Raw genomic sequence first — 23419 nt, 5'->3', positions numbered from 1 at the left:
GAACTCCCCCGTTTGGGATATTGGATATTTCACCCAATTCAGTCATTTTGTCAGTTTTACTTAATTGCTTTTTATTTGATATAACTGGAGTAGAAAACAAGAGTTATGTGAAACAAGGCTTAATAGCGGGATAAATCAGCTCTTCTTTCTTAGCTAGTCACCACCTTCAGCTTCTATGAGGAATCACTCTTTTGTAACTCCTCCCATAGCTGCTCTCTTAGTCTCTTAGTAAACACCTCCATTCCCAATGCCACTTGAGATCCATAAGTCTTTTGGATTGGCCTAGAGTTAAAGGAGGGTGGATAGAGCAAATCTACTTAGGGCTAATTGCTTCTGGGTGAAGCATCCACTACTGAAATCTGCTTAGCAGATGGCTCAAATGTCACCGAGGTCCAGATTTACAAAGTTCAATATTTTTTCCTGCTATTGATGAACATATCATTTCATTAATGAATCAAAAGTCATTTAAATTCCCCCATTTTGTTCACTTCTCTAGCTAGCAGAAAGGCTGGCACTTTGGACTTGGGTGTTTTGTTTTGTTTTTTATCTCTACTACGAGGCATTCACTTTCTTTCTTTTCTTTCTTTCTTTCTTTCTTTCTTTCTTTCTTTCTTTCTTTCTTTCTTTCTTTCTTTCTTTTTTTTTGCAGTCTTCTACCTCCCAAATAAAGACATACACAAAATGTTCAGGACTTTTATCATGATTAAAGACATACCCAAAACAAAGTAGCTAGGATTTTTATCAATAGCTTTAAATGACTAATTAAGCCAAGAACTGTTAACTGACTTTAAAAGCTGAAATAGCCACCATAGTGGGAAGATAAAGAGAGATGAAAAGTGTGTGTCACCTTTCCCAATCTTCTGGAGAGATACAGTTCAGCCACCATCGGCCATTCTAGCCTCTGTAACTGATCAAGTGCAGCTGTCTCTAATGTCCAGTTTCTACTCCTCCAATCTAGCTTCCATTTCCTTTTGGTACTATCATCCGCTTGACTCAGCTCAAATCCAACCGTTAGCATCTCTCATCCCTAAAAAGAAATGGCCGTCGAAATCTTCCACTTTGACCACCATGCCATGTCCAGCTCAGAAGGGTCAGAAGTCTCCATCTTTTCTGGAACAGGAACAAACATTGCTAAATTACCTTCCCCAGAATCTCTCTGTCACCCAAAGCCTGCTGCACATCGATGACGACAAACGTCACCCTCCTCATCTGAGAGGTTAAAACTTCAGAAAAATCAAGATAATGTGCACTAACTGTGGTGTTCACTCCTCAGCATATATTCAATAGTCACTAACATATACATCCAAACACGCATTTTACATACATATTCTCTTCTTCAAGTCTAGTTTCTAATACATTATTAGATTGCATTTCATTGACTTCAGGAAGTTCAGGGTAAGGAAGATTCCTTTTTCTGAATGCAGGTCAGCACTTTCTCTGTGACTTGGAATCTTGGACAGATGCCTCGATGATGGAGAAGTGGTCAGACTTGGCCTAGGCCAAATGTCCAGTTTGTGTCCGAGGCAGAACTTGCATCCAGCTTGTGCTCACTTTGATGCCAGTTTGTGGTTCACGATGCCATGCTGCCCCTAATAATTTGACATAATGCCATGAAAGATTATGAAAAACAGGGATCATGAAAATTTTCTCTCTAATATATATGCATAAAACGTTCTTTTTCAGACAAATCAATTCAGTTTTCTTTGTTTTCCCAGCTTCATTGCTAAACAGAGACGTTTTAAGAGTGGGACTCTATGTCTTGTGTAATTTCTCACACCATTTCTAACTCCCTTTGTCATCGATGATCGTTTTAGTCCAGCAGAAGAGACTTTTTTCCATGCCATCTCCTTTCCATGTTCCTCTCTATGACTGCTTATCATTCTCTTTTCTTTTCACGACTATCCTGGACAATATTGATGATTGCAATGTTCCCTCATCCCAAGCCCCAAAATGTCTTTATCCTCTTCCTAATTGTTTTGCAAGATAATTTTGTGATTTTGTGTGTTTTTCCATTTTCTTTCCATGCTCACAAATGAATCACATTGCCCTTGTCTGAAATGAATTATACGTGCCATTTGCTGATACCACGGAAGTCTTTTTGTACTATATTTTAACTTTTTACACTCAAATATTAGTTACAGAAATGGAATTTTAGACTTCTCTTTCAAATCTGTGTTAAAAAAAGATCTACAAGTATACGGGGGGCCAAAATTATAACTTAGCAGAATGTCTCGTTTTGAGCTATCGCACTTAAAAGGAGTCACTGTCCAAGTTAGCATAATTCTGAATGGGTTTTTCTGCCATATAGGAATTAATGTAGAGTTTTGCCTCTTATAGTTATTGGGTGAAAAAAATCTTCCTTTTACTGGATTTTCTTATAAATATACTATTTTGTCGCACTTTAGTAAAATAGTATTACATGGTAGTCATGGAGGAGAGCCAGACCAGACCATACACTCTCTAGCTCCACTTCTTTAGGTATAAATTTGAATTATAGACTCAGAGCTTTAAGGGACCTTAAAAGTCAATATTCCCATCCTTAATTTTACAAATGATGTCCCTGCCCAAAGTAATACTTATTGATGATTGCCTAGCCAAAATCAGAACCTATATAGGTCTCCTGAATCTCAGTTCTTGTGTTCCTTCCATTATTCAGCAATAATATGTCACAATTAGAACTCAAGACCCTTTTAAAAATTTCCATAATTGGCCTTTTTCTCATATCCATGAGTTCAAATAATCTCAGTTAAAGTTATAGCTACTGTTTTGTTTACAACCAAGGAAATTAGACTGTATATAATACATACATTTATACTTCTTTACATTTGCAAGAATTCAGACTTGAAGTTGTCAAGTAAACATTACATAGGAGGTAGTGCCCAAACTCTTCCTTTAGGCTTGTCCCTCGTATTCATAAAGGCGTTTTTTATTCCTTCATTTGCTTGCATGTTTTGTTTTCTGTTTTTGTTAAGAAGTTCAGTAGTTCACTGAGCTGGAACTGCTTCATCGTTTTTCCCCTCCCCTCTCCCTAGTTCAGGATCAGGAGAAGCAAGATAAAGCTGCAGCAGTCTCCGACTCATTATATTCACATAAGTTACTCTTTTATAACACGGTTATTTTTGTGTTTGGGATTTTGTTTTGTCTTTGGCTAATAACAAGGCTAAGAAACAGTTCCTAGAATGATATTTGTCACTGTGAAGATGTATCCTAGTGAACAGGTGTTTATTTCAAGGATGCATACGTACCGCCACTGACTGACATTTTTTGGAAGAGATAATTAATAATGGACAAGTATCAGATTCAAATAGGGAGAAATAGAGTGACTTTTCTTCTACATACTTAGAGAGCTTCCTGTGGTAGGAATTTGTTTCTGTGACCCTCAACAGAACCTCAAATTAGCCTAGAGTCATGATGGCGAATGTGTGGCACACATGAGAAAGATGTCACACACTCTGTGAACATGCATGCCTTTGCCTACCAGAGTTAGTTCCTAGGAAGGCAGAGTGCATGAGGCAGGGCTGCCCCTCTCCATCACACCTCCTCATCCCTTTGCCCAGCAGCGCAATGGAACCACTTATTCCCTCCCCTGAGTCACTCCTTCCCTTTCTCCCACCCCTGTCTGGGGTAGGGTGTCCAGGGGGGCACTAAGTTGCTGGGGGGAATGGGGCATGGTACGTGGTGTCTAAAAGGTCTGCCATCACTGGCCTCAGAGAAACAAAATCCCCTTTTGAAACAGCTATTGATTGTTGGGACTCTGTTTTTTCTGCTTCCCTGGATGAGGTCATTAGTGTTGCTATGGTGAAGATGCTGTATTACACCAATGGAAAAGCCAACCTTAATATTTGTGCAAGTAATAGAGTGAATTTCCAAACATTTTTAAGTGTAGGCTTGATGGAAAACTATAAATGCTCATTTTAAAATATTCTCTTGACTTTAACATATGAAAGTTCCATGAAGAGTTCAACGATTGACTTATCTCAAAGACTCATTGTGATAGTGGTGTCACATAGTAACAAACTATACTATAGTCCATATGTCTTGAGGAAACCTTTCAGTCTAGGAAAAAAGTGGCCATTTTTTAAGATCCCAAATTCTAGTGTATTTGTCTCTCTCCTCTCCCACCACTTATTACCCAGCTCCACCACGAAAAAATGTATTTTATTCTCTGTTGAACACTGGCTAAATAGAATAGCCCACTTTGGCACGAAGCCCGTGAGAAAGATTATTGCTAATTACATTCCATATTATTCATACTGCCAGAGGATCACAGCATCTGAGGACTGCACGAGACTATAGCAGTCGTTTAGTTCGACCACCTCATTTCACAGATTAGGGGAAATGATTCAAATAGTTAATTGAGTGATTTCTTCAAAGTTGCACAGGTGGTTGTTTCACAGCCAAGATTCATACTGATGTCTCCATGCCAAAGTCTTTGCTCCTACAGCTCATTTCTTTTGTCGGTACTAGAGAAATCATTTATTGTGTGATCTGGTCAAATATCAAGGAAATGTTTTGAGTGTTTTTAGGGTTGTAATTCCATATACATTCTAATGCACCTGACCAGGATTTAAGTGGGAAGATAGGAGAGTGGATAAGGTTGTATGCCCTAGGGGGAGAGAAGGATTTTTAAAATGTTTAAATGAATTGTTAGTTGGGTTCAATATCTATGTTGAAAAGAGACAAACGGGATTTTTTAATGAAGAGGCACCTTGATGTTTCTGTGGTTTTATAAAAATAGAAAGCCTAAAAAGAAGAAAAGAAATGGGGAAATGGCAATGGCTTAACAACTTGAGACATCATCTCTAGGCTATCCATGGAGCAGCTGAAACTATTAGCCTGCATGATTAAGTAGAAAGAAGTCATTATATATAAACCTTTGCTATTAAAGCTGGGATGTGTTTTTAATGTAAGCTATAAAATATCGTTACTACATTATTGCCCTTAATCCAGGGCTGGCAGATTCTCTGGATTCATGTTTCTTGCATTAAGAATAAAATGTATTTGAGCAGCTGATTTGATATACCTACTAATTCATATTTTCTCTCTGTCTCTCCTCTCTCTTTCTTTCTCTTTCTCTGTCTCTCTGTCTCTGTCTCTCTTTGTCTCTGTTTCTCTCTGTCTCTCTCTGTCTCTGTCTCTCTTTCTCTCTCTCTGTCTCTCTCTGTCTCTCTGTTTCTCTCTCTCTCTCTGTCCCTCTCTCCGTCCCTCTCTCTCTGTCTCTCTGTCTCTCTCTCTCTCTCTCTCTCTTCTCTGTCTCTGTCTCTCTGTGTGTGTCTCTCTCTCTCTCTCTCTCTCTCTCTCCTCTGTCTCTGTCTCTCTGTGTCTCTCTGTCTCTCTCTCTCTCTCTCTCTCTCTCTCTCTCTCTCTCTCTCTCTCTTTCTCTCTCTCTCTTCTCTGTCTCTGTCTCTCTGTGTCTCTCTCTGTCTCTCTGTGTCTCTCTCTCTCTGTCTCTCTCTCTCTTCTCTGTCTCTCTGTGTCTCTCTGTGTCTCTCTCTCTGTCTCTCTCTTCTCTGTCTCTGTCTCTCTGTGTCTCCCTCTCTCTGTCTCTCTCTCCCAACAGAGGCACCTCCAGTGATGAAATGTGTAATCTGTACATCATGTACTACATGGAAGCCAAGCATGCGGTCTCTTTCATGACATGCACACAGAATGTAGACCCAGCGATGTTCGCCACCATTCCAGCAGAGGCTAATATTCCCATCCCAGTCAAATCGGACCTGGTGATGATGCACGGACACCACAAAGGTAAGGTTTGCTGGAGGCACAGGCAGGGTTGTGCTCTCTGTGGCTGTGACTTCGTGTTGGAAGATTTCCTGCTCAGTGACTGATCAGGGTCAGGATCGCTCCTGCGCAGCCTCCCTCCGCCCCTGCTCAGTAGCCGATCTCTAAGGCGTGACCCAGTCAGAGGTGGCTCGGCCAGTTGGTGCCCGAGGCAGACTTCGGCCGAGGCCTTCGGGCCCCTCCTACAGTGCATCTTGTCCAACACGCCACGTGGCCCCTCGCGGTTTCTATCATTTTAAGATTCTCTTAGATTAATCCGATTCGCTTCGTCGTTTCACTTGAAATATGGGGTTTATGACGTTATTTTCCTCCTCCAGAGTGGATTTCTTCTCTTCCTTCTTCAGAGATGACGTCCGTTCTTTTAGGTAGGAGGTGTGTGAATTGGCGCCTCTCTCAGCTTTTGCCTGTCTCGTCACGTGATGCAGGCTTTGCCCTCCCCTCGTAAGCTGGCTCTGAGCGACAAACTGACGACTGGCCTCCAACTGGAACGGAATTCGTCAGTTAAAGGCCCTATTTACCCGAGGGCTCCTTCTGTGTCCACAGGGTCCTGAAGGCTCCTCTTCGCGTCCCCAGTTCATTGTTCCATGGACAAGTTGTCACGAAGGAGTTTTTTCTTATTTGCAAATGCTACACTTTAATCTGTTCAATGGGTGACTTCCTGACACTTCCTACTTCCTCAATTCCTAAATTCTAGGAGCAGCGAGGTGGCTCGGTAGACGCAGAGCCTGGCCCAGGGATGGAAGGTCTTGGGTTCAAATACAGCCTCAGACACAGTAAATTCTAAACTCATTTTTACCTTTATTTTGTCAGTCAGGCAAGATTTGTTGAAAGGAGTTCGCAATTAGGTCCTGTACTTAGCTTCTGAGCAGAACAATATACGATATACGTTGATAAATGTATATGATGCTGTCTGTATGTTTGCCGTTTCCTTCTCCATTTAATTTTACAGGAAACTGAGGCAAATAGGGTCAAGTGACTTGTCCAGGGTCACACAAGTTCTAAGTGTCTGTGGCCAAATTTAAACTCAAGTCGTCCCAACTTCAGGACTATTGATGTAAAAATGAATGCATAAGTAAATAAATATATTAATCCATTAGTTAATTTTGTAGAATATATATAGAAATGAGACCAGTTATTCTAGTTGCTAATTGAATGATTGAATATAAGAATGATATAATCTGGTAATTTATTGCCTTTAGTGTGAATGAATGAACTTGTTGCATATATTTGTTGGTGGTGGTTTTAAATCCATTTAGCACCGAATTACATTTCCTTTTGTTATTACATCACGTTATATATAACATTATAATAATTTTTATAATTTTTTAGAATTTATAATATAAATATCACAACGTTGCCCTTATATTTTTTAATATTTTACAGAAACCGAGAACAAAGACCACCTTCCTTTATTACAGCAGCCAAAACGAGAAGAAGAAGAAGTATTAGATCAGGGTATGTGTTGTTGTTTTTTCAGTAAGTACACCAAAAAAATTTTTTATCTGTAAAGATAATTATTGTCTAAAGTTTGTTGTTGCCATTGTTTTCGTAAAGCATTCTTCACTACTGAGTGTTGCTTTGCTTATTTATTACACTGCAAAATCCATAAAGAACTGATGATTATACTTTTGCCTTGGTGGGAAATTTTATAATTTTAATTTGGTCCCAGTAGATTTTTCTAAATTTTAAAAATTCAGTTCCTATTAGAACAGCGATTGATACACGGGGCCCCGTCCCCCCAAAAGTGCATATATGGTCATTAGAGACAATAAACTGCTTGTAAAATGTGATCTTAATTTTTTTATATCCGTGTATTTTATCTATGTATGTTCATGATATACGAGTGAAATATTTAACAAAGAAAATTGGGATTTGAAACTGTTCCTAAGTCAAGGGAAAGCAGGAATGCTGTTGTTTTTGAAGTAACAGTACCGAGTTACTAGACGATTTTGAACTGTGATTGGCTTCAATTGAAATGTTTCAGGGCTGTGGACGTATTCTAAATAGTAGAGGCGGTGAAAGATGATTCTCACGAATCTACTTTGGTGAAGGTTTTGTGCTCTCCAGAAGATAATTATCGCTTTGTGCTGGGTGTTTAGACTCCAGATGTCCTGGGGTATCAGGTCTGGCTACTGGGACTAGATACTTTATCTTTTGACCTTATCGATGTATGTGTATGTTAGTTGGACTATAGAAGTGGTACATCGTGGCACAGGATTATCCCCTTATCCATGACGGAAGGACAGTGGTCTCTAGGTTGGTTATATGATCAAGGGATTTTAAATCGACTCAGAGTGGAGGATTTGAGCTAATCATCGGGTGATGCCCAAAGCCCAGAGGCACCTAACACTGTTTCATGGTATGAAAACATTAACAAGTTTCCTTACTTCCAACATGGCGCCCCATCTGCACCGTCTTTTCCCCTGACTTCTGAACTCAATCTGGTATAAGAGATAAAATAGACTAATCATCAAAACATTAAAATAAGAAGCTTTCTCAGAACCCCCCCCCCCCTTAGGACCTCTGAAATCACTTCACAAGCAATTATTAATTGAGCACCTATATGGACCAGGCACTAGGCTAGGGTGTTGGTTATATGAATGCAAGAAATGAAATAGGCTTTACTTATAAGTAGTTTGTGATCTAATGGAGTAGAAAACAAGGGAAAAGATAAGTATACGCAGGATGAATTTAGATAAATAGAATTAATGGGAGGCCCTGGCACTGGGAGATTCTAGCATTTTAGAGGGTCAGAAAAGGCTTCGTGTAGAAGGTGATGCCTGAACTGTGACTTCAAGAAAGAAAAAGATTTCATCAAGTAGAGGTGCAGAGAGAAGAGATTCCTGGAAGAGGGAAGGTCTGTCCACATCTAGAAGGTGGGAGATCAGACACCATGGATGAGGAACGAAAAGTAGGCCAGTTTGACACAGAATGGAAGGAGGCGTAATTTCCAATGAGTCAAAGAAAAGATTGAGCAAAATTGGGAAAGAGAAACTGGGGAGTTTATATTTGATTCTAGAGGCAGTAAGAAACCATTGGGACTCCTTAAGTAGATAAATGACATGGTCATATCTGCACTTATGGAAAATCACTTTTCTACCAGTGGGCAGGATTGGAGTGGAATTGAAAAAGAGAAACCATGTGAAGATCAAGAAAAAATGAAATGCTCATTTCTCTCACATAGCCCAGTATTCCTGGAGGCTGGAGATCAGGTCCTGTCTTAAGCTGCTACAATTCCCCCCTCCCCTTGCCTCCTTTGACATCTCTGTCCATCCTCTCTCATTTCCATTCCCAATGAGATTATTGATAAAGAGGTTGCTGATACCCTTTCTCAAACACCTCTGACACTACTTTATCATTGGCTAACCTGAGTTCTTTTTAAAATAGTTTTATCTTTCCAGTGGTTACAGTAAGTGGCCCTAATTATATTAACACTATATTAACGTATGTAAGACAATTATTTATCATGACCAAAAAGAGTTTATGAAAGTCTTGCAAAAATTATTCCACATTTGAAAAATGACCAATATCATAATTCCTAGAAACAAACAATAATGCATGTACTTAGATCAACAAATGCAACAACAAAAAACCCTGTTTGATTAAAATCTAGAATTTACTCTGGATATTTAATGTCACAGGATTAACAACTACCCCATGCATTTGAGGCTAGTTTTCTCCTTAAAAGGTAGCGTATTTTGGAGACTGAATTGGTCCTGGAAACTAAGCCACTGACGTGGCTGCCTGGTGGCTTATGTGCGAAATGCAGTGTAGAGGAAACACTCCTCAAGCCTGACACCGTGACAAATGAGGCGGAGAAGCAGCAGTCAATTGAATCAATATGATCTCCTTGATGAGTCAACGTCCTTTTGTCAATTGTCAGACGGTCCACGAAAGTTGCATTTCATTTGAGTCCTGAAGGAGAACCAACAAGCCAAGTCTGGGTCACAACCCTCAAGGCTTCCCAAGTGCACCTGCGATGCTATAGATCTGGACGTTTCCAAGGGGTACCATTTGCAATCTGTTCACGTCTAACATGTTCTCCCAGGAGTCGACTACGGAGGTTTTGCCTCGTTTTCTGGAAGTCTCACTTTCACCCAACATCAGAACTCTGGACCACCTGAGCCATCATTTGTTAGCCCTTCCTCTCGTCCCAGGACAAGCCCTGCTCTTTCTCCCATATATTTCCCTGCACGTGACTTTATGCCAGTTTTTCAGTGTCTCGTTACAAATCACAACTTGCTCCCGTCCTCGGGGTGACGTTTCCATTGCCCTCTTTGCCATAGTCATGTTCAGTTCTTGGGTGCCTGTTATATTCCACGCCTCATAACTATATAAAAAACAAAACAAAAACACTTCTAGGATTTGGCATTGAAATGGATCTTTCCTTCCAAGACAAACTTGAGCTTTGCAATGTCCTGAAAGTAGTCTAGTTTGTTCTTTTTCACCGATTTAGTTCTGGGTCTAACTTCTAAGATTTCTACAGAGAGATGGATAAGATCTTAGGTTGCTCATTTTACTCTTTATCATAATTTGGGAGATGTCCCATGAAAGTTTCTTGTTGCCTTTGATCGTAAAATAATGCAGCTGTGCCCACATTTCCCTTTGCCTCTCTAAAGAGTACTCGTGTTTTCTGTTTAGCCACAACTGCCTTCTTCTGGTTTTATTCATATCAAGAATATTCAGACGGATATGACGAGGGTTCTCTCCCCATATGCCCACTTACTTATTGGTGGTTGGATGACAATCTCACATTTAGAGGAGTAATAGTTAAGTTAAAGTTTATAAGTGATTCTTAGCATTCTGTACCATCTTTTCCACCTCTGTGCCATCTGCACTACTAAAATAGAGAAGACCCACAGAGAACTACTTTATATTTTAAGTTGTTTTAATAATCAATCAGATTTGAACCCAGGACCTCCCCATCTCTAGGCCTGACTCTAAATCCACTGGGCCACCTAACTGCCCCCTAGATGCAAAAGTTTCCCATGGGCCAACACAAACTCTTCTAAGTTACCAGTTCCAGACTGTGGGGACCCCTGGATTAGTTATTAGGGACTGAGAATCCCATTGCTTTCAATCGAGGTGAGCTTTCCTGACATGGAAGTTAAAAATCACTCACCTACATATGCATTTGCCTCTAAATGTAGGAAGTAGAACAAACAGGAAATTTTAGCCAATTCACCTTTTCTTTAAAAAAATAAAAGTAGTCGCAATAGTCAGAAGGCTCCTGACATGGTGTATGAGCCCCGAGCATGTTGTTTTGAGAACTACCACCAATTCCACCTAAATTCGCCAGATGAGATGCCATCTTCCCAGATGAGATACAGAACAACATGCTGGGCAAGAAAATGTGTCCGCGTAGAACATTCACCTTGTGGTGGTGAATCGTAACCTTATTTGAATCTCAAGCCCTAGAAGCAGCCAGAGGAGATCTTGGGACTTCCTCCTGCCCTTTCCCAGGTCTCTCCCATGAGATACGCCTTTGGAATTGGGGCTGGCCATTGTGGTTCCTGAGTCTTTCCAAGTTTACTGTCTTCTTTGTCTTCACGACATCATTCTTAGCGTACCAATTATTCTTCTGGTTCTCCTCGCTTCACTCTGGGACTACTTTTTATTTCATGAAGAGAATTGGCCAGATTATCCTGTGCTCTCCACTTCCTGCAATAAGAGGCAAAGGCGTGTCTGGCTGAGTAATTTTATGATAAATCCGCATCCATGTCAGAAAAGAAAATGAATTGTTTATGCCCCAAACTTAAGAATCCAAATGAGGTTTATTGGCAGATGCTCTTTACAAATGATTCAGTCCATAAAGGAGCCCACATATAATGTGCTTCAAACTCCCAATAATGTCTTCAGGCAGGCTTCCTCTCCTTAATATCTGGTAGCAGAACAACGCTGGGGCCAGGGGACAGCCACAAAAAGAGTTTGCCACATTCCTTCTTCCAACCGTTCTCATCCATGATGTGTCTGTGAGGCTTCTCAGGCTTTCCAGGGGTTCCAAAGAGCTTGGGGTCTCTGTGTTGGGATCTGCGAGCATCCTAATTGATTGAAGGAATGGGGAGGAAAGAGAAAAGTAAGGGAATCTGGCGTACCAAGCACTGACTTTATACATTCTTGGGGCTTTTCTCCTAGAGAAAGTTGCCTATTCTTACGTCCTTGATAGAATGATAGCCATTAATGGCTTAATTTCCCAGAGGCCGAGGGGGGCATGCCTCAATGCAAGGAGTCTTTAGGTCACAATGGGGGCCTCGTGGCCAAATGAAGAACAAGGTTGTGTTATGTTTATTCATGACCTGAATTCCTGGACAAGAACAAAGTCTGGTGGAGTGACATATGGCGGAGATACTTTGTACATATTAGGAATGTGAAGAACATTAGGAATAAGGGGGTGGCATCCCAAGAAATCACAAGCAGCAAGTCATAGTGAGTTGGCTCTACATGTATGTTTCCTGGCCAGGTATGTTCCCTATAAAATTCCCTGTAAACATAAATGTCCTATATGTGTCCCCCTTACAGATCAGAAGTCACTCTGACTATTACGTGTCCTCCCTGTTCTCAGTCTTGGGGATACAAGAAGCCTCTCTCCTTCAGGGGAAGACTCTCTCCTTCAAGGGAAGCCTCTCTCTTTTGAATGGGGGAGACAATGTTTAAACGATTAAGTGCCTACAAGACCTGGAGAGTATATAAAGGTAATAATAGTTCTGGAAAGTTCTGAAGAAGGCAGGACTGGAAGTGTCTTTAAGGAAACATAGACATACACTATCTTTACACACTGCAGAGGCTTGGAATAAGGAGTTGGAAAGGAGGAGGAGCAGGAGAAGAAGGAAGAAGAAGAAGAAGAAGAAGAAGAAGAAGAAGAAGAAGAAGAAGAAGAAGAAGAAGAAGAAGAAGAAGAAGAAGAAGAAGAAGAAGAAGAAGATGAAGATGAAGATGAAGATGAAGATGAAGATGATGAAGAAGAAGATCAGGGCAGTTAGGTGGCTCAGTGGGTTGAGAAACAAGCTTAGAAATAAGAGGTCCTGAGTTCAAATGTGGCCTCAGATACATCCTACCTGTGTGACTCAGGGCAAGTCACTTAACTCCCATTGCCTAGCCCTTACTGCTCTTCTGCCTTGTGAGTCTAAAATGGAAGGTAAATGGGACAGCTGGGTGGCTCAGTGGATTGAGAGCCAGACCTAGAGACAGGAGGTCCTGGGTTCAAATGTGGCCCCGGACACTTCCCAGATGTATGACCCTGGGCAAGTCTTGACCCCCATTGCCTAGCCCTTACCAATCTTCTGCCTTGGAGCCAATACACAGTATTGACTCCAAAACGGAAGGTGAGGGTTTTATAAAATGAATAAATAAACAAACAAATAAATGAATGAATGAATGAATGAATGAATGAATGAATGAATGAATGAAATAGAAATAAAATAAAATGGAAGGTAAGGGTTTACATTTTTAATTAGATATCAACTCATTGACAGTACATAAGATGCACTTAAATATTTATTAGTTGATATATTGATATGAAACCGATTCTGAAAAAAATTCCTCTATTTTTTACCAATCCTGAAAGGATCTTGTGTTCCCTCAGAAGGCGCAAACCTCATCATTTGGAAAACTGCACTTCCCTGCATTACTTTCCATTGAACTGTAGCTGTGGACTAAGAAATTAGGGTTTCGAATTTCTAGAATATTGAGGCAAATAAAAAGTTTTCCTTCCACTTTGCCCTGAGCAATAATTTTCCCTTTCCAGAACGCTTAATAAGTTAGTGCTCTAGTCCAGTCTAGTGAATTTGGTGACATCAAGAAAATATTCTAATAGCCATCAACAGGAATCCCCAAAACAATGTTGTGTGTGTAGTTCTGGTTCTGTATGCTTCCCTCTGATATTAATTCAGGACAGATGGAAGTTTTTCCTTTTCTAAAGAGTAAATGTCTCAGAAGGATTTGAGGTAGAACGTGGCACTTTTAAGTCTCTAATATGGCCCTTTCTTCTTCACTGTGATTTTCCTGGTATAAAGAGGTCTTTGACATGTTTTATCCAGTTTGCTCTAAGCCCTTCCTACAGTCGTCTCTAGCCTTCTAGAATCAATCTTTCTGCTCAAAGGTCAGCGTATTCCCAAGACGGAGAATATGACAAGACAATTTGTAGGGCGAGCACGCCGCGACCTCTGAGAGTTAGAGGCTCTCACACAGGTTCTCTGGCCCTAAATAATTTGATAGTTGTTGTAGGCTACCAAAATTGAATCAGTATTGATGGGTTTTGTCAAACAAAAGATTCACATTGTTTATAAAAGCACAAAGTAGCCATTTTGTCATTATACTTAAAATAAAACGTCTTGATTTAGCCCTTAAAATAAATAATCCCTTTTTTATCTGTAATTAATTGTATTCTTAGGCTCTGACTTGATTCTATAACAGAGTACAAATGATTCTATTTGCTTTTCTGTTCTTAATGCACCTCTCAGTACAATTTAACAGAATATATAATTCTTGTTTATATACTTATTCATTGAAAATCCACCGGCTTGCTATGATTTATGAGTCGCAAAGCAATCTTTACTTATTAAAATTATCTATCAAACCCAGCTCTAAATATCCCCCCAAGGCTTTAGGAAGCCAACTGAATGACAGCTTTGGGATTTGTTTCCTAAGAACAGAATAGGCAGACATCGGCAAGTCATTTGTCAAACTGTCAGGTGCTCAGATAGGGATCCCTGTGCAAGTGATGCACATAAGCCCTTTCACCATAGCAGAGGATTCTCTCTCTTGCTTTATGTCTGAATCCTTTACTGAAAGAAGAAGAAAAGAATGCATTCTGCTTAGTTTAAATCAGCCTCATCCTGGAACAAAAACTATTAGGGTGACCTTATGTGTTCTTCAGAAAGTGAGGTCCTGCTTTCAAATTTGATCCATATAAATATTATGTTGGTGATGGATGAAGTCAACAAAAGAATTATCCAAGGGTTGAAGTCCACTATGGTTTATCCAGAGCCCCCAGATTCGAATTCTTTAAAGAAAGCTTTCCTTTTACCAATTATTATTACTCCTTTGCCAATTTGTTAGCCCTGGTTCCATTTTCCATGAATTGGCTGCGTAGGTTTTATTGACAGCTAAGTGATAACCCTGGAGACTAGAAGGATAGTGGTGTTACAGATGGGAAAGGGGAAGTTTAGGAGAGAGGCGGGGTGGGGGAGATAAAAAGTCAAATTTTGGATAGCTCCAGATGGAAATATTAACTCTGACAAATTAAAATTTCTTTCAGTGGGCAAGTGAAAATTGTATTGATAGAATTTTCCAATTAAGCCAAATCAGTCAATATTTATTGAGTGCCTATTACATGTGAGGTACCGAGAAAGTAAAGCTTTTTTGGCCATTCCTGTTATGTAGAGATCAAGTATAGACTTTTCAAAGGGGGCTTATTTCCTTTAGAAACCAAAATAAGCAGGTGCCATGACTAAGGAAAACCAGAATGAGCCCATTCTACATCTAGAAGCCCTGCCCTGAAGAATCCATCAGTCAGGTCCCATTTGATTACTCCTCAACAACAGTTTTAAATCTCAGAACTGCATTTAGCCCAGGGAGCATGGAGTTTGTTAAGAGTTTGAAAGTTGGTCGTCACGTTTAAACTGAAAAATGGTATCTGAAATAACTAGCTTTCCGTAAGAGACTGATTGAGAAAGTTGAGCCACATGTTTATTGGACTGTTCTATGTTCTTTCCTTATCTCAAATGGAATCTTCGGGTTCTAGATCTAGAGCTGGAAGGAACCTCAGAGGTCATTTATTCCAACCTCTTCATAAGACAGATGAGGACACCAAGGCAAAGCCAAGAAGGTGTCATGATTTTCTCAAGGTCACACAGGTAGTACAAGCGCCAGGAGTGAATCTGAATGCAGGTCCCTCATTCCAGAGCCAACGGGCTACACTACCTCTCTGCTTCGCAAATTGTACAGGACTCACTGGATGATGCCTTCTCTGATGTGGGGAGGGAATGCAGGGGCTGATACACTGGTAAATACATTCTCATAAAATGGAAAAAGAAGATGATTTCTATTGGGTCAAATCGATTCTAATTTACCTCAGAGTTGACTTCTATTTCTGGACGATCTGCGCTCAGTTCAGCAGTGACAACAAAAAAGTTGTCGATATCGTATTTTCATTTGAAATCTAATACACAAAAATAGATTCATCTAATTTCATGGATAGCATGTTATGGGGCAGTTTTAGGAAGAAAACGGTTGTATTAACTTGTTCATCTTTTTCTTTCTGAACACAGGATGAAACTCTGGTCTGACAGATTGGTTGAGCTCTAATTTACTTTGTTCATTTTGCTGAAATTGGCCCTATGATTTTGGTAATTATTTTTTGACAGAAGATTTCACCTGGGATTAGTCTCCTTCTAAAAACAAGGCTAGAAATCGTAATTCAATTTACCAAACCAAGACTGTTTGTAAACATAACAGAATCTCTTTGGATCATTCTTTTTTTTCCCTTCCCTCTCTCATCAATCCTTATTATTCTATCCATAAAAAAATCTTATCTTTTTCTTTTCTTTTTTTTTTTGACTCTTTTCCCAGGTAACTTTCTTTTTTATTCTTTTTTTTATTTGGATTAATTTATTTAGTCAATGTAGAACATTATTCCTTGGTTACAATCTTTGGATCATTCTTGAGAAGTTTTTTCCTTATACCAAATTCTAATTTATACTATTTTGTGGTAGTCTATTTTGAACAGCTATTTATCATTTTCATTTCTTAATGTATCTGAAAGATATTTCCTCTTTTTATCATATAGGACTCTAAATGTAATTCAAATTCAGCAATGTGACTCTTTAGTTATAGATGATGTTTCTATTAGTGATCCTAAAGTGTAGGATTAGGAATTGGGAGGATTAAATATTATGTTGTTGTTTATTTTATTAAAGTATTTTGACTTTTGATGAAAACACAACAATTCATGTTAAATTATTTTATTTAGAAGTCAACTGGCTTAAATACCAGCTTTCCCTATTTAAAATGATTTTCCCCTTCTCATAACTGATCTCTTCAATGGATTTTGAACCACAAATTGCAGACTGAGGTTCAAAGTTCATTATGAACTGGACTGGAGGTGAGTTTTGTTTTTGATTTAATGTACAATATATATTCTGGTTCCTCGTGTTTCATTTGAGACATTTACTATGAATACACAGAAACACAAAACTTAGTAGGCAAAAATCTCTTCACTTTGAAAATATTTCAATTGAATTCAACAAATATCTGTTAATTACCTCCTACGTGCAAGGGATCGTGCTAGTTACTGGTGACATAAAGAAACAAAATGTACCAACCCCCCCCCCAAGGGGCTTCAGTTCTCATTACGGTATGGAGGAATACTGAGCATTTTGACCCGGTGCTCCAGCCTCAGCTCTACAGTAAGATGGGGGTCCAAGGAAATGAAGTGAATGGGTTGTAGACTTGGGAGAAGCCCTAAGCAGGAGGTGGGATTTGGTGTCCAGGAAACAGCCATCGGGCAATTGGACTGGAACAGAGTGTGTGTGGAATGGAACCATCTGGAAACAGGTTAGAAAGGGAGGTGGGAGCCAAGGCTGGGAAGGGCTTTTTCATGATCCTAGAGGCAGGGCAGAAGCCATTGAGGGTTTGCTGTGTAGACCAGAGAAGGCAGAGGCTCAAAGCAGCCATATTAGTCAGGAATACAATGCAATAGACACGGTGAGGAGCAAAAAAGGGCGAAATCGTGATTGCAGATATTGTCCAGGTGAAACCAGCAAAAGCACGAGCAACGGATAGGATGTGGGCAGTGAGAGAGAAAGAGGTAGGAAGGCTGGCTGAGGGTGTGGAACTACATGGCTGGAAGATGCGAGTCCCAACAGAAACAGGGACTTTTACAGGAGAATGTTGGGAGCATAGAATGGATTCTGCTTTAGACCTGTTGACTTTGACATGCAGGACAGAGGCAGATGGCACAGTGGATCAAATGCTAGCCCTGAGTCTGGAAGATTTCAGTTCACATCCACCCTGAGACACTTACTAGCTGGGTGACTAAACCTCTGCTTGCCTCAACTTCCTCTTTTGTCAAATGAGGATAATAATAGCCCCTCCCGGGGTTGTTGAGAGCATCCAGTAAGTCATAAAGTGCTTAGTCTGACGCATAGTCAGTGCTCTATAGATGCTCATCATCAGCCTTCTTACTATGATCAGACTGAGGGGAAATCCAGGTAAAGATGTCCAGATAGGCGATTGGTCCTGCTAGTCATAGTCGAGGAGAAATATTAGGAGTAAATATGTAGATCTGAGACATGCCTGACTTTTAGGAGCTGATCAGCTGATCAAAAGTAAGTGGAGAGGGAAAACAGAAGAGGGAAAGGATAGAGCCCTGGAAACAGTTGTCATCATTTTGATGCGTTTTCTTAAAATTCTTGAACACTGTCTTTAATGCCAGCTTTCCTTGTTCAAAGTCAACTGGAATGAGCAACATATTAGAATTTGTTTTACAAAGAAAATTAATTAGATTTTGGGGTTCTATTATATGGAGACTCCTTCCTCTCTCACTCCCTCCCCCAAAAGAGTAGATTAATTTCCCATGGCTTTACCCTCTAACAACATTTTCCTTACGAAATTACTTCAAAACATCAGAAATTACTCTTTGAGATGACTCCTTTTTTAAGACTTCCGGCTCCAACTTCTAATGAATCTATTTCAAGGATCTTTACTGAAGCGTCTTTGGAATTCCTAGATGTGTTGTTAGAAGTCACAGATTCCATTGTCCACTCTCTCACAAATACTAAGTCTGTGGGTTGCAGTTTCTGATTTTCCTTGCTCTTGGCCATCACTGTGTTTTTTTAATGTATGAAAGACTGGAAACAACCTCCTTGATCATGAAAAAGATGACATGAGACAGGATAGTTTAACAAACTGTTCTTTTTTCTTAGCTGTAACTCTGGGAAACTTTCCAACCTCACCATAATCTTGTTTTTCTCTCTCCTCTTCTTTTGTCTCTTTTCTGTGCAGGTGATTTCTATTCCCTCATTTCCAAGCTCCTAGGAGAAAGGGAAGATGTTGTTCATGTGCATAAGTATAACCCTACAGAAAAGGCAGAATCAGATCTGGTAGCCGAAATTGCTAATGTAGTCCAAAAGAAGGACCTTGATTGGTCTGGTACCAGAGAGGGAGCTGACCATAATGTGAGGGGCAATGCTATTCTTGTCAGAGACAGAATTCACAAGTTCCACAGACTAGAATCTACCTTGAAACCACCAGACAACAAACATTTCTCATTACAACAGCCCCCACAAGACGAGGGCACCCAGGAAACAGAGCACACAGGAGGTGGGTTTAGGGCATCTCGTTAGCAATGTAATGTCAATAAGAGTTTCATTCACAAAATCTGAAGGGAATAACAACTGATGAAATAACTAATTTTATAAGAACCCTACTGGTAATGGGAAGCCAGATCCTCCATCTTTCCCTTCCTCATCTTTGATCTATTTCTCACAACTTTGTTTCTAAATATTTGGTAAACTTTTTCTCTTGCTCTTTTTCTGCTCTAGTATGATATGGTGATTCAATTAGACTGTTTAATGAGACATATAATACTTATTATTCATGGCCATATAAATATATTACATATATACTATAATATATCCTAAATTCAAGATGACATGATGAATTTTGGATCCCAGTCATTTAAATTTGTGGATCAAAACCAAGATATCAGCTATATAAAGGGGAAACAAATTTTGAACAAGGAAAAATATTCAAGGAAATGGATTTTTAAGAAAAAATGCCTTAAAAACTAATTGTGTTTTATTTTTAGCAAAAATAAAACACAGTTTTATAAAATAAAACAAAAATGTAGTCTTTAGTTGTTCTAAATCCTGATACTACATTTTAGTGTCACAAATGAAGACACTACCTATACTTAAATATTCACTTCTTAATTCTTAGTTTTAGTCATAATACAATATGATAAAAATTTGAACATTTCTTCAGATGAATTAAGAAATGAGGGTCACAAATAGCTATTAAATATGGACTGCCACAAGTTACCATATTGAGAAATTGGTAGAAGGAGAAAGTTCAACCTCTCAAAAATTATCAAAACACATGATCATATTTACAGTCTAATTGAATTCTAGATATCATATTTAGTATATTTATATATTATAGCATATATACCTTTCTATAAGTTAGATATAAATATAAATATTCATTATTATCTAAATAATCATATTTAGATCATTATAAAAGCATAATGACAGCAACCAAATCTGGATCTACATTTTTGTCTCTCAAGTTTAATTATAACATGAGAATTCTGTTTAAGTGAACTTTTTTCCATTATGCTAAATTAAAAACAATATAAAATAAATCATCTGGTAAGCAAATGCTTAGTATATTAAATGTTTATAGATCCACTTCTTTGACGATAATTCAATCCCTCTCAAAGGAATCTTCAGCCTTTTTATGTGATTGACTTGTAAAATAGAACTTCTTTTTATGAGTTTGACTTCTTCAAAGTTCCATTATCTATTACTATCTTAATGAGAAAATGGAGTACTTCTTTCTGGAGGGACATAAAGCTCATCAATCGCTGTCGTATTTATCTCTTCTGGCCCTGTTAGATTATAATTGACAGTAATCACTTATTCCCTTCAGGTTTCTCTAAGAGGAAGCGATGGGTGCATCACGTTTATCTTGAATCGTATTGTGGTTTCTGTGATATTGATTGTGTTTCATGTTACTTGCTAATGTGGAAAGCCAGATAAACAGCACGCGGAGATTCTCTCTGAAAAAGAACGGTTACCTAGGCATGGCACTTCTCCACGCGAGCTCGAAAAGCAGCGTTGCTTCCCCATGCATTGACATTGCCAAGTAATCTCTCCTGGCAGCCCTGAGTGTATGGCCCATCTGATTTCTATTTGTTATTGAAAATTATAATAGGATATTTGGCTTGTAGGCAAGGCTCAGATCTCTGCCTATTAAGAAGGGCCAGATGGTCCTGAGCCAGCTATTTAGAGGACTCCAAATTCAAACCAACCAGTTCAAATTCAAGCCGAATTAGCCCACTTTTAAGTGTTCTGGAATGTATTAAACACAGCGAACCAAGATCACTTGGAAATGCGATAGCCAACAGAGCAGTTCTGGGTGAGAACAGATATTTGTCCAAGGCATGAATTAGAACTGTAGAAAGGGAAATGGCTTCTTTCATTTGAAATTTCTGTCACCCGTTTCAAAGTAATACATCTGACAATTAACATAAATTTGGAGTGGAAGCCTGAACGTACTGTTTCCTGACACATAGAGTCACCCAAAAAGCTTGAGTGGAATTCATGAGAGGAAGGACGTGGGTTCAAATCCAAGATTTGTCACTCATTACCTATGTCTTCATGGGCAAGTCACAAACTTTCTGGACAAGATGATAGTATTAGTAACTATTTTAAATGCCTGAACTTAAATATATTTGCTTGGAAAAGCTTTTCAACATCCATATAGTCTGAGGAAAAGCACTGGATTGAGTCAGACAAACTAGACTTTCCTATTTTTCACCTGCTTGACCTGTTTTGATGAATTCTTTTATTTCTCTGACCCTGTTTCTTCCTCTTTAAAGGACCTGAGAGCTCTAAAAACTCCTCTGCTTTGTAAAATGATTGAACTATGGAAGAAAAGAAATGCCACCAAGTTTTTTTCGAAACTTTCCTTTTCATTGTCATTGAGGGAATAGCATAGAACTTAATTTGAAAAAGTGACTGACCACAACATGGAATGTGAAGCCTGATTACAAAAAAAGGAACAAGCATTTATTTCTTCATGAAATGATTTAACTTTATTTCATAATTTGAAAGCTTTTAAAAATTGCAAACAATATGACAAACTCTTCTTTATACAGGATTCTTATCCTCTGTTAGCTTTCTCAAAGTTGTATCAGATGTAACTGATATAAAACATACTGTTAATAAGAATCTCATTTCAAAGGTACTTATAACGGAATCAAAGCAGCGATCTCCTGGCATGGAAGCCCCCTGTCTGTCCGTAGTGTTAACTCACAGGTATTTTATTATCATAAAAAGTTGCCTGAATCCTGATAGATTAAGTAACATGCCCCTATTTACACAGCAAATTTGTGTCACAGTCAGAACTTGAACCCAGTCCTCCTATGCACTCTGCTTTTCTGCCTCTATAAAAGATATGCTTTTGTGAGCTCTTACATGAGTGTTATACATAGACCTGACATAGTAAAGATCAGTTCTGTAGTTCTACTTTGCAAAAAAGGCCATGCATGCTGCAATCCAGGAGGCACCAGCTGACAGCATTATCTGAAAGTTAGTACTGGAAAAGTCTGCCTTCGATCTGCCAAGGAATACCAGTTAGAAAGCCACTGAAACAGTAAGTGTGAGCTCTGCTTTCTTGAGAATGGTGATAATTGCCACTTGGCTCTTCTTTATCATTCTGATGGCCATGCAGACCTCCACAGAAGGTGGAGCCAGATTCCCTCCTTTTTGCAGGTCCTCTTTCCTTTCAGCCTTTATCCTCATTGACAAAGATCTCATAAAGAAGAAAAGGGATTTCCTTCCTGTATATGCCAATAGTCTCCAAGGATCTCATCACTTTGGGCATTCTTCCCAACGTCAAAGATTTAATGCATCCACTCTTGCCCATCGTTTGTATCTCTTGGTGTCCTCCCATTAGTTTGTTGCATGCAATCTGCTCATCATGCTGAAGGACTTCCTCATGTTCTCTTCACCTGGTGATGATGCCAGTTGACCATGAGAGCTGTCCCTCACATTCATTCCATCAGCCAGCCATCTTTTTTTGGTCATTCATTTTGATAGACATTGGATGACATCTTTTATATCTCTTCATTTGTACTATTCCTTAATTATAGTGTGTCACCCTCTGCTCATGTCCACTATGCAACTGGCCATGGCCTCTTGGATGATCTTCAGCTGTAGATTTTAGAGGACAAGAGTTCCAATGCCTCACAGCCATACAATGTGATTAGGATAATACTTATATTAAAACATGACCTTTGTTGCAGGAGAATCAACAAAGGAGCATTATAGTTTCCCAAAGGTAATGGTTCAAAAGTTGTAAATATGACTGCATATTATAGTCTGGATGATAGAAAATCCATTTACCTTTGTCATTCCCACTCTGGGAAGTTGGAACAAGTAATTATGAATAATTACGAATATCCTTCAGACCATATTACAATTTTGAGGGGGATTGATGCAATTAGACCACTGTCACCAGAAGAGAAGAGAATCTGAAGGATCTCACTAAGCATATGAAGAATCTCTCCTCGATTTGAATTCCATGAAGAATATCTCCTATGACAGTAGTGAACATCTCTGGCAAGGATGTCACTCTGTTTTATGCCCTAATTGATACCAATGGTCAGAGAATTATCAAACAAAATAATTTTATACTTTTCAAGGAATCTTGTATAATTTTGACATGTGCCTAAAAGACATTCTGCTGTTGAAGACCCTTTAAAGCTGTCTTTTGTATTACCAAATCAATTTTTTTAAATAGTCAGCATTAAAGATAGTTGTATCTTGTATTCTCTATAACTTTTAGCCAACTTGTGTTTGTAAACTTGAAGAAAATCCTGCCAATTCTCATCAAAGATGCTTTCATTGAGTAT

At 39.1% G+C, this 23419-nt stretch overlaps 1 protein-coding gene across 20 annotated transcripts in view; it reads left to right on the top strand.

The window, feature by feature from the left end:
- Positions 1-23419, top strand: part of PAM (peptidylglycine alpha-amidating monooxygenase) — a 393336-nt gene that overhangs the window by 311276 nt on the left and 58641 nt on the right. For 14 of the 20 annotated variants that reach the window (XM_001380031.4, XM_056824985.1, XM_007486230.3 and 11 more), the window contains 3 exons: positions 5561-5745; positions 7165-7236; positions 18784-19101. In XM_001380031.4, coding sequence (XP_001380068.1) covers positions 5561-5745; positions 7165-7236; positions 18784-19101 — 575 coding nt within the window. The remainder of the gene's footprint in view (positions 1-5560; positions 5746-7164; positions 7237-18783; positions 19102-23419) is intronic. The other 6 variants (XM_056824993.1, XM_056824992.1, XM_007486231.3 and 3 more) reach the window with 1 other exon arrangement.

Source organism: Monodelphis domestica, chromosome 3, assembly GCF_027887165.1.
Source record: "Monodelphis domestica isolate mMonDom1 chromosome 3, mMonDom1.pri, whole genome shotgun sequence".
Taxonomy (NCBI): domain Eukaryota; kingdom Metazoa; phylum Chordata; class Mammalia; order Didelphimorphia; family Didelphidae; genus Monodelphis; species Monodelphis domestica.
The sequence above is the reverse complement of the archived record's forward strand: the minus strand, read 5'-3'. Positions and strand labels throughout refer to the sequence as shown.